The sequence below is a fragment of the Aythya ferina genome (assembly GCF_964211825.1).
Source record: "Aythya ferina genome assembly, chromosome: 1".
Taxonomy (NCBI): domain Eukaryota; kingdom Metazoa; phylum Chordata; class Aves; order Anseriformes; family Anatidae; genus Aythya; species Aythya ferina.
Genome location: NC_140296.1, coordinates 61656326 through 61670853, shown reverse-complemented (window position 1 = coordinate 61670853; position 14528 = coordinate 61656326). Strand labels below are relative to the sequence as shown.

Sequence of the window (14528 nt, the reverse complement as noted above, 5' to 3'; positions counted from 1 at the left end):
TTCCTTACCTAATTTCTTGATAACCTGTGGAGCTCGGTGCCATATGATAGCTGATCTGAAAAGCCTAATAATGTACAAAAACTGTCAGACTTCTGGATGGATACCACTCTCTGTTATCTTATACAGGGAAGAGATAAACTCTCCAGCTTCAACAACAGAAGTTGGTAATGACCACCATCCAAAAAAGCTCGATTATCACTCATTGCTCATTAAAAATCTTGAGTATCAGTTGTTGCCACTGCTCTGTTAGGAGAGAAAACAAGGGCAGGCAGTCTGCTGGTACATATTGCTTGCTGAAAAACAGTTTTGCAAACAGTCTTTTCTCTTGACCTTTTCTGTTTTGTTTTGAAGGCATAAAACCTCTGGGGTCATGAGTGGAATGACATGTATGATGTACTGCTTGTCTCGGGGTGTTTGTTGTATGTGAACTTGAGTACTGCAATGAGGGCATCATCAGAAAGACAGCTAAGATTAGTACTAGAGTTATGGGTAGAATTTTATTATGACATTACTTATTTGGATTATTATTATTTTTAATTCGGAAAGATATGTTTGCTATGTACGACTCCAGTTAGCATATAGCCTTCTAGATCAGGATGAGTGAGTTGGATTGTTTTTTGTTTGTTTGTTTGCATGTCAACATCAGGGTGTCAGTTGTAGAAACCCTGTTGTCACTGCTTCAGACTGGGAGAGACCAAAGCAGCTGTAAAATTACCAGTTGATATGAAAACATCTTCTCTAACTTTGATGACCATAACTGAATGTTTTATTTCACTCTGAAAAAGCAACTTATATGACCAGATTTATTGTACAGCACCTACCTTCTAGACAGGAAGAAAATGCAGAATTTATTTTGGATGTTACAAGCTTTAAATTAGCAAGCTTCTTAAAGTTATCTACATTTTTTCTTGCAGGGTATTATAGAAAAATCGAAACTCAAAGGAATTCCTATCATTATTGATGCTGTAAGTACATTTTTGATTCATTCAGTGGCTTGACATTTAAGAATCTATTCAGAAAGTGTACTTCTTACTGTTTTTTGCAGGATGGACTGTGGCTTATTTCCCAGCAGCCTTCCATTATTCAAGGCTACCAGCGAGCTATTCTTACTCCAAACTATATGGAGTTTAGTAGACTATATGAAGCTATGGTGAGCTATTTTCCTTTTTTTTCAATTAAAGTATGTGCAAGTTTAGTCTTGTAGTCTTTATATAAATGAACACATTACTACTGGACTAAACATTATGTGCTGTTCCTCGTATGCAAGATGAGCATTGTCTGGGTTTTTATTCCAGGGGATAATTGCCACAACAATGCATATTCTTAAACAGAACTCTTTTTTTTTACAGAAGACCCTTTTTAAGGTATTTTTGGCACTGCAATGGGTATAGAATAAAAATACCTGGGAAGGCTGATGGTGATGCTTTTTCTTTTCCCTACACATGCTGAAGTGACGTGTTAGAATATTTTGTTCTAGTAATAAAATACGTACTGTGTATGGAATTCTTGTGTTGTAGCTTAGAGACCCCGTAGACAGTAGTGATCATCATGGATGTGTATTAAGACTCAGCCAAGCCATGGGGAATTTGACAGTTGTTCAAAAGGGAGAACGAGATCTTATTTCAGATGGAGATAAAGGTAAGTGAAACCTTTTGCTTTTAGCAATGTGATTTTTTTTGTTTGCTTTCAGACATAGTCCAGTGGTTGGATTGTATAGTAACTGGTTGACTGTTCCCCTGATGATCGAAGGGGAGGGAAGGCTGTCTAAAAACCATAAAATATCAACCTTTCAATGCTTTATGTAAGTTGATATTTTAAAAGAGTGCAACTTAGTTGCCGAAAAAGTTAATGATTGTATTTCTCATTTAAATGACTGTAATAATGTTTTACACTAAACACATACTGAGAATCTCACTTCTTATAAGCTGTTTAAAAATCCTTAGCTGAGCTGGTCTAAGTGCAGATGTCACTGCTAAACTAATGAAGAATAATAGTGGTGTTTCACCATATATTGGCGAGTCTGAAAAATGAAGATTTCTTGAGATTCATGGACTGCTTATTGTCCACCGTGGGGTTGTAGACTAGTGTGTGTGTATATACGACTCATATGTTAGCCCTGACAATATTTTTTTTAATTTAGCTCTAGATTGCCATTACAACTTTTTAAAACAGTCACTTACTAATATGGTTAAAGTATACTTAATTAAATTTGCTGCCTATCTGATGCTAAGATCGTTTGCTGTGATAAGTATAAAATTAATTCATGAGTGCCTTCATCCCATTTTGACTACATGGCATTACTTCACGTACATAACAAGCAGCAGCTCTGCCCCTAATTACTTGAAATGCTAATCTCTGATAAACGTTTATGCGTTTTCAGAATCTTTTTGTATTTGCAGTCAATTTTTCATTACTTGGGGCCATGGGAGTCTTTTATAAGAGAAAAAAAAAAACATGTAACATGACAGTTGGTTTGAGCAGAGCCACTTCCAGGTACCCCCCATTAGTACAGACACTGTAGCAGACTGTGAAGCACGCTGGGACTGGAAATGATGTAGTTACGCCTATGTGGTGAAGGGCTTCGATAGGTCATGCAGTTCCCAAGTAGCTCTGCATAAAGTCTGCTGTCGTGTGTGCACCAATGGCAGGCTTGGTTTGTAACCTTGGACATCAGTCCGTGCTGAAGGGAGAATGAACTCTGCCAGAGGAGAAAATATCCTAGCTCCAGTTTACGTCAGCTAGAGAGCTTTAGAGCACTGTGGCATCTCTTCTTGCTGTGTTTTTGTGTCAACTGGGTTATTTTTATGCAGGTTTGTTGCCTTCGTAATGAATGTCAGGAAAATTGGTGACACCTTAGACCGAGCACATCTCTCTGTTCTTTTGAGTTGCTATTCTTGAGATAAGTGTACCCCCACTGCTTGCAGGAGAAAGGCGACAGTATCCATTGTCTCTTGTCACGCAGGATTCAAAAAGGGGAAGCATCTGAAAGTCTTTGCAATTCCAATTTTGAACGGTCAGGCGTGGCACAAATTTGGTGTATGCCTGGTGTGCTTTGGGGGCTTTGCATTGTTACCCCTTCCCTCCTCCTCTTTGTCTTGTGTACTGATTTTTTTTTTCTCTTAGTTAAGTGGCTTTTTATTTGAAATAAAAAACAATTTTGTGGCTTTATAGCAATTGTTTGATATAGCTATAGGCTGTTTTTGTGTTCTTACATTGGCTCTGTGATTGATGCTTTCTCTCTCCTGGATTACAGACATTACAGGTAGCATTACTGAGCAATAAGAAAGCAGTTGCCAGGTTTAATGCATGTTACAGTGTCGACTACAAACACTGATTTTAGCGTTTGTGTTGCTTGTAAGAAAGTTCCTGAGAATTTTGCAGAAATTAAAGACATCAGCTTCCTTTTAAGAAGAATGTTCCTTGGGTCTGGGAGTTACTGTTGGTCAATTTTTGAAAGGCTCAAATGCAAAATTACATGGAGAAAGGAGATCCTACTGTCTGCTCTGGGCTGTAACGCAGAACATGTTGTCGTGTCACTGACCTTGAATTCTCTACCAGGTTTTCCGCTCTTAACTTCTGCTTTTTTCATCTGTCTGTTCTTTTGATCTGATGTCATTTTTTTTCAGCTGAGACAACACAAATGATGATTCCAATGTGAGCGAAATCCAGATCTTTGGATCAGGCCAATGTCCTCTGAGCACAATGAAACATTATGAAAAGATCTGTGTACTCCTCTTGCCTCTTATTTTTCATATTGTCACCTGTCTATTGTGCTTAAGCCTTACCTATTTTCAGGCATTTTTTGTTTGATCTTATATGCTTAGCACGCTGATACTCCAGTTTCCAGATGTCACTTCTAAACTGTCTCCTTCGGGCATATAATGCATGCATACTTTCTGAAAAATGAAGTCTGAATGCTCTCCAGAAAAAACAAAACTTGCAAACCCAGCTATGTATCTTTGGTGTGCAGTGCTTGGCTGTTGTGGAAAGAAAACTTTCTGAGGATGCAGGGTTTGCAGCTGGGAAATCCGTGTCTTGGTGAATACTTCTTGGCTTCGAGTGATTGTAGTGGCTATTGCCATAATACTTTTGTACATGTATCTGTAGGAAATTGAGTAGAAGGTTTACTTCTGTTAGTTTAAGACCAGAAAGGTTATCAAGTGATTTGACAGTGGGCTGGAAGTAAAGGTGTTGGTGAAGGATTACTGTTAGCAAACAACTCTAATCTGAGCAAACCGGCACAATAAACTCTGATTGGAAGCTGAGGTATCAACAATTCAGATGACAAGTAAGGCATATTTTATTAAGAGTCAAAGAAATTATCCTTAGAATAGCATAGCTAGAACCTTGATAAATTCCCAAACTTTAAAAAAAAAAAAAAAAAAAAAAAAAAAAAGACACTTCTGAGGTTGTTTTTTACAGATCACATTTTTTACAGGCCACATCCAAGTGGTTCTTTGTGGCCTTAAAATCAGAACCGAATCACATACATAGCCTCTGTGAAATCAGTAACAGCCGTCCACTACAAACGAGGCTTTTCTAAAATGTCTCACTTTCAGTAACGAGCTGCCAACTGCCCTGTAAACGTAATCAGCAAGATTTTAAATTAAGTTTTATATACTCTTTTTCTCTTTCCTTTTGCAATTTCACATTATAGCTTGGTCTACACTTGTTGATTCCCTGCTCTACAAAGATGAGCTTCACCATGCTCTTGGTAGGTGATATCAGTGCCATCACTGACCAGGGTAGGAATGAGTACTCAGCCTGTGGGTAGAAGGTAAGTCAGCTTTTATTCACTACGGCACAGCTCTCTAAGGTTTTCTTTTTATTAATCATCGGAGAACTGGTCAATAATAAAGTGTGGTTATACCAGTCATAGTTCCTAGCATGTTTAAAATTTGGTTAGGTCCTTGAATTAGATCATTTGTTTTATTGGTTGTTTTCTCTTTTTTTATTTATTTTTTAACGTTACAATAAGTTTTTTCCTGTACTTTCCCCAGCACCTGTGTTTGTCCTCTCCTCCCTTCCAAAAGGCAGACCTCATGGGTAACCAACCAGTTGCTGCCTCTGACTACTTTTACCTGGAGCCAGTAGTCAGTGTTTCCCTCCTGTTGCCCAGCTGCAGCTGTGGTCAAGAGAAGCAAAGAAGCATGTGAGAGGAAGTATTGAGTACTGAGTATGGGGTAAAAAGCCATCTCTTGCACTAAATCCCCAAGCAGTACTTACAATTTCTGCTGTTAATCTGCCATACAGCTGGAAATAAGGCTACTCAGTGCATCAGTCCCTGGTTCCCTTAGGTAAAAGCTCTTACAGTGTCCAGCTGCCCTGCAGATTCTGCCTAGATTTTAGTACCTTGAGCTCCACTCCTGCTTCTGCAGACTGAACAAAACAGGGAGGTCTTGGTTCCTGTCCACTATCCCACCCTGTTTGTCACTGCATGCGTGGCCCAGCCTGTTGCCTCCCTGGCAGTACTCGTCTGTTATCACATCCATCCCCTGGCTCCTGCACCTATCCAAGGAGAGGAATATAAAATTCAGATTTTCTTTCAACCTAATTTGCCTGGTGTTTTGCACTCAAGGACCTAGCTAAGTTTTAAAAGTGTGATTAGGGAATACAAAAGTATAAGCACCCTTTATATAAAAGCCAACTTACATTTTCCACATCAGTTGAGTGAGGTTTCTCCAGCCCAGGTCATTAATATTGGTTGCCCTGTCTTTATGCAGTCTGGAACGTGTTTCTGGGAGTCTCCAGTCTCCAGCTACATAGCTTTGTGAACTAACTTGCAAAAGGAAAAAGATAAATTTCTTATTATTATGGTTTTGTTGGTAAAAGGTTTTACTAAAGATCTGGTAATGGTCTAAACCTGAATCTTGCATTTGGTGGAACAAAGTGGTTCTTGATAGCTGGCTACATTATGTTGCATATGTGGTGGCTTTACTCAGGCAGGCAGCCAAGCTCCACCACAGCCACTCTCACTCCCCCTCCTCAAAGGGAAAGGGGGAGAAAATGTGATGGAAAGGCTCAAGGGATGAGGTAAGGACAGGGAGATCGCTCAACAATTATCATCATGGGCAAAACAGACTCAACATAGGGATGTTAGAGAAATGTATTACCTATTGCTAACTAGCTAAAACACTGAGAAACAACAACAAACCACAAACACCTCCCCCATCCACCCTCTTCTACATCCTTCCCCTGAGCAGCGCAGGGGAACAGGGAATGGGGGCTGCGGCTGGTCCCTAACGCTTCGTCTCTGCCACTCCTTCATGGTCACACTCTGCCCCTGCTCCACGTGGGGTCCCTCCCACAGGCAGCAGCTCTTCAAGCACTGCTCCCACACGGCTCTGTCCCACAGGGTCCATCCATCCCCCAGGAGCAAACTGCTCCAGCACGGGTCCCCCACAGGTGGGCAGCAGCTCCCGCCAGACCCCTGCTCCTGTCTGGGCTCCTCTCCACGGGCTGCAGCTCTGGCCCGGGACCTGCTCCTGCGGGGGCTCTCCATGGGCCGCAGCCTCCTCCAGGCCACATCCACCTGCTCCACCGGGGGCTCCTCCACCCATAGGGGGGCTGCAGTGTGGAGATCTGCTCTGTGTGGGACCCATGGGCTGCAGGGGGACAGCCTGCTCCACCAGGGGCCTCTCCACAGGCCATGGGAGAACTGCTCCAGTGCCTGGAGCACCTCCTGCCCTCCCACTGCACTCAGCTGGGGGCTGCAGGGCTGCTTCTCACTCCTCTCTCCCAGCTGCTGTTGTGTAGTAAGTTTTTTTTTCCCCTTTCTTAAATCTGCTCTCACAGAGGTACAAACATTTGTTTGGCTCTGGCCAGCGGCAGGTCCCATTGGAGCCAGCTGAAACTGGCCCTTATCTGACGGGGGCAGCTTCTGGATTCTCACAGAGGCCACCCCTTCAGCCCCCCGCTATCAAAACCTTGCCACCCGATACAGCATAGAAAGTAGAAACATAAAACATTCCAATTAAATGAGATTATTTGTTCTGTGAGGTAGCTGATGAGTCATAGAGGAGTCAGAATGGTTGTACCTTTCATTTGCACATCCTTAATTCCTTTAGGATAAGTACAATTCTCTTGCTTTGTAAGAGGAAAACAAGTGCAGAGGACTTGTTCAGGATGTCTGAAAATCATGAATAAAATTTTAATCTCCAGGCTGTCTTTTGGTCTGCAGACTCAGTAAAATGTGGTGCTTCACGGACTCTTTAGCCTTCATTATCATCAGCAGCAATAAGTGTTGAGCCTTAACTAGCATTCCCATATTTCACAGTCTGTACTCTAAATAAAAACATCAAAAATTAGCTGCCTGTGTTTTTTTCCACTACCGTGAATATTGTGAATCAAGAATATTGCAGACATAGGTTACTTTTTACACTGTACATGAGCCTTCAGTTTTCTAGCTGCGACCCATTTAGTAGCTAGTATAAATAGGGCTGCCTGTACAGAGCTGTATCAAAATTCATGCTTTCCATTTAATTCACAGCCTTTGATCTCAGCAAAGCTACTACATTCATTTATTTATTTTTTAACTCACAAGACAGCTATTTTCAGTTACATCACAGGCTGTTTTATTAATTAAATGTATAATAGCCATAAATTTGTCATGCTTCTGGGGCTTGACTTGCCAGCACAGTTTGGGCTGTTGGCACTTTTGGCTTGCTGGCAGCGGTGTAGGTAAGCAAGAAGCCGTGATCTGAATGCTTGCCCAAATGCTAGTTTTTATCTTATCTTCAAGGTATGTTGAAAAGGGAGTGATGATAACTTACTCTATGTCCTGAAGTACGTTACGTATATATAGAAGCTACTTAATAACTTGCCCATTGTTACCCCTAAAGTTTGGGGCTGAATTTTGATTTTTTTAATACGTAAAACTCTAGAAATTTCTACTTTCCAGTATTCTGTCAGCATGACAGCCTTCATTTTTATTTTTATTTTTTGTTTCTGTGGCACTCATATTTCAGTACAAATTGTTTTAATGGACTTAGGCAAAGCAAGAAATCTGGGTGACTGTATGACCAACATGTTGGGTTTGCTGCACACAGCTCTGGCAATATTTATGTGCTGTTTAATCGCTGAGACTATGTTGAAACTGTTGAAATAGGGCTGTGGTTGTTCTGAGTTCAGCAGACCTTTCTTACCATATTTCATTCAGCGATTTCATCAAGTGATAACAATTTTATTTCAGCTGGCCTTTTCGTACTACAGTCTCTGGATGCTCCATGGATAGGTGGTAGGGAGTTGTTGCTTTGTTGGTTGTGGATTTTTTTTCAGGAAGTCGCTTGGCATAAATTGGTTTTCATTAAAATTCTACCTATTAGTTATAGTGAGTTAGTTTTTCAATTTTTCACCCTTTGAAATAAAGCCTTCATATTTGATTGCCAGGACCTATTAAGAAACAAAAGCAGACTCCCTGCCCCAGCAGCCGGTTTGGCTGGTGTTAGCTGCTTGTTCCTACTGTAAAGGCCTGTCAGTAGGACTATAGGTGAACCTCCCCATTACTTTGATTGGGACTGATGTTAGACTACTTGACCTTAAGTAGCCCCGATTGCTGTCTTTCAGCATTGACAAGTAGTGGTGATTTCACTCTTCCCAGTGTCCCTGCTGTTCAACATTTGGTTGTCTTGGTCTCCTCAGCTCTTCCAGAATTAGATGAACCTTGCTTTCTAGGCCTTCTCATTTACAGTCTTCATCGCTAGCCTCACAGAGCAGTGGGCAGAAAAATGCTTCATCCTCATGCGAACACATCATTCTTCATCTCTCCAGGGAAGAGCTATCTGCCTTCCCTACATCACCGCTGAACATCCCATCGTGCCCATCTAACAGAGGTCTTGGAAGGCTGCCACTGGTGGTTGCTGCTCGGTGCAACACATCGGGGGGTCGCCCACGTGGTCGCTGAATAAATGCTCGATCCAGTGGGCCACAGACATTTATTTGGTCAGGGATTTTGTTTTGGTGCTGAGAGTGAGGAAGATAACAGTTCATTTTTATTGCTCGAGGAGAAAGTTGAGAAAAGCATCTCGAAGACTTTGTCCTTTGTGGGTTTGGCAGCACGCCACTGTGTCGTGACGGTAGTGCGGGATTCCTTCTTTTATTTTAAAAGCTCTCAGCAGTGACGATTGTTCAAAGGACTTTTTCATTCCTTTCCACACTGCGTGTCGTTCATCATGCTTTTATTTTGAGGTATTTTTTTGAGGAACCGAGCCTCTGTGCAAGAACTTGCCAAGCATTATACCTTTCCCCCCTCATTCAAGTGAATTTCCTGTAATTCTGCTGCTTTGAAGCTATTGCATGGATTTGTTTTCCAGCATCTCTGTGCGGAGTACAAAGGTCTGCCTTTGTTGCTGCCTGTGAGGTAGTCTGCACATATTTGAGACTTACTTACATAAAAAAAAAAAAGGGACACAAACAAAAGACCACTTTTTGTAGCAGGGTATTATAATTGGCCTAGTTTGAGGAGATCTTACTTTCCTACACAGCTCAAAACTGGCTGGAAGGTTGCGGGGCTACAGAATAGTGGCAGATGGTGACATACAGCTAATAAGCAGGGGCTTGTGCTCGGCTGTCAGTCAGAAGGCCTCAAAGCTTTTGAACAGAGGATTTCCATCCTGCCTCCTGCCAGGAGTTCAAGACCTCAAAGTGAAAATCCTGTGAGATACCATCTTCAAAGTAGCAGAATTAGAGGTAATTTCTCCAAAGCGCTGTATTAAAAAAAAAAAAAAAAAAATCCACCTAAAAGGGCATACCTTTTTTTCAGATACCTAACTCCGAAGTGTATTACGCTTGTGAAATTTGACATTAACTACTGCTCACCGAGGAACACAGCCAGCATCTTAATTTGGGACGGGGGGAGGGGAGAGGAGAGGAGTGATTGGGAAAATTAGCTGCGGGGAACGCTGCCGGGGTGTCTGTGGTGTGCGGGGTGACTGATGGCTCTTTGCCCTCCCAGTGGCAGCAGAAGTGCACAGCTGCCTGGCCCCACGAGCCCAGCAATTCCCGCTGGAAGAATGGGTAGGAAATGGAAACGAAGTGCAATTCTCTGCTGTGCTGGGTAACAGCAAGCAGAAATGAGCTATGCAGATCAACTGGATAGGGCTTGCTTGTGCTGAGCAGTTTTTTAACATCTCGCTGTTTAAGAAGGCTTTACCTGCAAGGCCTTCAGATTTTTCCCATTATCTCAGAGACATGTTCCCTCTACAAATATGAATAGCATTCCCTCTAAAACGCCTGTGCTGCTCTCTTCATACGTCTTGGAGAAACCCAGCCCAGGTGACTGCAGGAAACTGGGGTAAAGGCTGTTGTCCCAGCAGTGTCTTGCTTGAAGTACTTGCTTGTGTACGTAGCTTGCCCAGGAATGCACAATCCATGATGTGCAGAGCCCATAGCTCCCGAGTACCTGCCTGGAGATCCTAAACGTTGCTACATGGCCACTACTGATATTATCAGCTCTTCTGTTCTCCTAGGAGAGAAGAAGGTTCTCTTTTTTCTTTTCTTTTCTTTTTTTTTTTTTTTTCCTTCCAGAGCCTAGCAAGGAGAGCTAAGGGCAGATACATACCCACAAGAGAGTTTGGAGAAGGGTAGCAGAGTTGGTGGTGGTCTCTTTTTCCGTGCCTTACGGATCCTCCAGGCTTCTTCCTTGGGCTTGCTGAGAGTGGAGAGCAAGGGAGTTACATTCAGTGACAATATTTGCATGTTCTTTGTAGTTAAAGCTCCGCAGAGATCAGTTTGACAAAGGACCTTTGTATATTTAACACAGAAATAGAACATCTGATACTCTGACAGAGCCTGTCCGCGGTGACACTGCTGACGGAAAGGCATGGGCTCTCAGGGTGCTGTTGGTTGGCAGAAAAAGAGATCCCTTTTTTGGCTGTATTCTTACAAAGCCTCAGGAAAAGACTGCTTTGAGTGGTGTCTTTCTGATGGACATGGAAGGAGGCTTCAGAATGTTGCTCCGTTGAGTTCAGAGAGCATTTGCTCTTTGTGAAACACCTTGCCTTAACATTTGGAAACACTGGAGGTCAGAGGCTCTGGAGAGCTGCGTCTGTGCTGTGGCTGGTGGAGGGATGTGGTCCAGCTTGGGTTGTGTGCATGTTGTGGCAGCATCAGTAGTGTACATCAACAGGAATCAGTGACTGAATGTCTGAGATGGAAAACGTAAGGTGTGTGCGTTGTGTTGTTACTTAGTAAAGACTGAAAAGTAATTGGAAAAGTATTTTTTAAATGTTAACACTTTTTTTTTTTTTGACGAGTGGTGTATTTCAGCATGTACTGCTGCCTGTGAATTTCTTCCGAGATGAGCCCTCGCAGCTACAGCGTTGTTATTGTGAACGGACGAAAAAACGCACGACTGTTTTTGGTTTGTCTGTTCACAGTGCTGGTGTGCAGCCATGAAGGAAGCAGCCGGAGGTGCGGAGGACAGGGAGACCTCCTTTCTGGTTCTCTGGGAGTCTTAGCACACTGGGCATTTATGGCTGGAGCTGAGAAAACAAATGGGTATGAATATTAATTAATAACTTATTAATTCTCGTTAGTCTGTGTTCCCCTATGGCAGCTGTTGTAGACCTGCCATAGAACTTTTCAGATAAAATTGGGACTAAAATACCCGTGTACTTTTAAAACTGTAAGTGTGTTGTAGTGCAGTCCCCTGGTTACTGTTACAGTAAGAAAAACTAACATCTCCCACATTTGAGGCAGAAAAGTGTGATCCTGGCTCAATTCCCAAAGACACTTACGTATGGAGTATATGTTTTCAAAACAGTTAAATGCAGGCAAAAAATATGAAGAATAAGTGATGGTCACTCACAGTAATGTTTCTGTAATTCAAAAATAGGTCATTTAGTTTTGTTTTTGTAACTCGGTGAGTTACCTTGCATTGTACCGCAGTAAGGCAGAGGGACAGGTAAGTTGAAACTGGGAAACAAAGCACAATTTCAAAGAGGGTGACCGTCTTAAGGCCAAGGGGCAGGCTGGTTTGCTCGTACATAAAGCCAACACCCACCTGCAGCTGGCTGCTGGCTCTTGTGTTAAATGGTGGCAGTTCCACTCTGACTAGTTGGTCCCTATAGCTGTGTAGGCTTCCTGTGAAAGTAGCTTCTTTAAATAACACTGAAAGGAACCTTAAGACAAGTAGTGAGGGAGCAGCAGTCCCTTCCCAGTAAGTAATGAGCTATGAACTGTAGACTGCAGTCTGAAGTAATGAAATTTCCCCATACACCTTTCAGATACGTTGTCTCTTGTGACTGCGTGCCCCTCTAGTCCAGTAGCAGTAGTAGCAGTACGCCCTTTGCTACTGTATGAGATCACAGATTATATGAGAAGTCAATGTGGAGAGCTCCACTTCTTCTGCTGAAAAAAATCGGATATTACTGTCTCATTGTTTGTCTCTGCCAAAGCTTTTCTTTTCAGTGTTTCCTCCTATAGGAGTCCGTTGTTTTCTAGGTATCTCTTCAATCCTGTTTGACCTTGTTCAGTCTCAGGGGCATTTGTTTGGAGACAAGATGTCCAGGGCTAAACACAGTGCTGAGCTAAGGCATGTAGCTGACCTCCCTGGTTTTTGTTTGGGCTCTTGGTTTTTGCAGCTTCTGACCATGAGTTTTGCCTTCTTGGGCTGCCCCACTGAGCGTGGCTCTCTGCAGTAATCACCAGAGCCTTGCTCCAGGTCCCAGCTTTCTCTAGTTGGTGTCTTAAATTCCAGTAGCATTCCTTGTCCCCTAGGGCTGGCTGCTGAATTATTCTGCTGTTTTCCTCTTCTCCGGGACTGCAAAAGCAGCAGAAGTGGCTCCCATGGCCTGTAAAAGGTGCTTTGGAGGTGCCAGGTCTGTGCTTCTCCAGGGGAGGTTCAGTGCCTGAGCGATGGGGACGGAGATGCTCTGTCAGGCAGCTCATAAACGTAGAAAGCATTAAGAGAGTGTGCCTTAATTTCTGGTGTGGCCCACAGCTGTCATCGTACTCTCTGTAAGCTGATATAATGAAACGTGATGGCTCCCAGTGCAGTCAGTGAGGTGTTTACACATGATCTGAGTCCGTGAGGGGCCACCTGGTTGTCCGTGGCCATGGAACACCTTCTGACCCACTTCCTGAGCACATGTGTTTTCCTTTTGCATCCTTCAGCACTGTTGTTTCTTAGTCATGTGCTGAGCCATGGGAAGAGAGGCGTGTGTTAAAAAATTCCCAGCCAAGGATGCTCTGCAACACAAGAGTTTAAGAAATGCAGGATTTTTTCTCAAGAGTCTTTCCCAGCAGGGCTGACAAACGTTTATGGGTACAAAGGTTACGCCTGCCACCTTACGAATTACACAAAGCTGCTTTAGAAAAGCAGTGTTCAGATATGGTTTGTAATTGTGTTTGTTTCCTTTTAGTCAAAATCCCTTCCTGGTGGCTGCGTTTGGAGCTTGCTCTCTTACGAGGCAGTGTAACAACCAAGCCTTCCAAAAATTTGGACGTTCAATGACTGCCTCTGACATGGTTTCAGAAGTTGGAACAGCTTTTAACAAACTTTTTGAAACCTGAAGCCAAAGCAGCGCAGAAGAAGAGGAAGAACAATGACTGCAAGAGTAATTGCATTTACAGTAGAATTGAAATAAGTAATGCACCCTTTCAAGTGCTGTAGCAGCATTGGTATGCTAGGTAGATTTTTTTTTTTATTTTTAAGAATAGAAAAATATGATTAATGTAGATATTTTCTAAGAGTTTGGAATACGAAAATGTTTTGGCTGAAATAAGCTGTAGTTGCAGATCTGTTATAATATAATAAAACTAAACTGAAAGTATTCCTCTGTTCTTTTTGATAGTTATTGAGCAATAACTAAAGTTTGAACAGCAAAAAAAAATAAATAATAAATGCACTTGATACTTAGATAAGAATAAAATTCTTCCACCAGCTCAACTGAATTTCTTGGATTGCACCAAGCTTGTCATGATTTCATCCTTAGGCCGTCTGTCTAGAGTTAACTGTTGCACTTCATTTTTTGCCATGCTAGTGTATTTACTTTAAGAAGCAAAACTAAGCCTCGTTGGAAAGGGAACGCATGAAGTTGCTTTAGATTCTGAATGTAACTAGTTGCCTTTTTCCATTCCCAGTCCCAGGGGCAGCATTCCTCCCAGCAGCACACCCCTGCCTGCCACGTCTTGCTTTCTGGGAGAAGATCCCCCCGTTGCAGAATAAGGACACGCTGTAGGTATATTAGCAGGAAACAGTGATTGTGTTTGCCTGAAGAACTATTTTGAATTCCTTTAGCTGGTCTCAGCTCACCTGGAGCTCAGCGTGACGAACTGTGTGAAATTATCCTTGGGAGAGGTGCTAGGTGGGTAAGGAGTGTAGTGCCACCTAACTCAGCTGGTCAGGCTGCGGGGATAGCGGCAGAGCGAGGTGCTTTTAAAAGTCAGATTGCCTGCTGGACTGGAGCTCAGAGCACGAGTGTACGTGTACAGAGGTGGCTATTTATTAACCAGCAGGAACTGAAGGAAAAGGCAGACAACAGCACGCATCTGTCTGCTCTTAGTGATACACAGGCAGTTGTAAATCA

At 42.6% G+C, this 14528-nt stretch overlaps 1 protein-coding gene across 3 annotated transcripts in view; it reads left to right on the top strand.

Annotated features, from left to right (window-relative positions):
- The window catches only part of NAXD (NAD(P)HX dehydratase), a 47714-nt gene extending 33821 nt beyond the window's left edge, over positions 1-13893 (top strand). For 2 of the 3 annotated variants that reach the window (XM_084515191.1, XM_084515190.1), the window contains exons 8-12: positions 915-965; positions 1046-1150; positions 1518-1638; positions 11376-11496; positions 13362-13893. In XM_084515191.1, the coding sequence (XP_084371317.1) occupies positions 915-965; positions 1046-1150; positions 1518-1638; positions 11376-11496; positions 13362-13512 (549 nt within the window). In that variant the 3' untranslated portion in view covers positions 13513-13893. Of the gene's footprint in view, positions 1-914; positions 966-1045; positions 1151-1517; positions 1639-4657; positions 9446-11375; positions 11497-13361 lie in introns of those variants that run through there. The other variant, XM_084515192.1, reaches the window with a different exon arrangement.
- Positions 13894-14528: the final 635 nt, after the last annotated feature.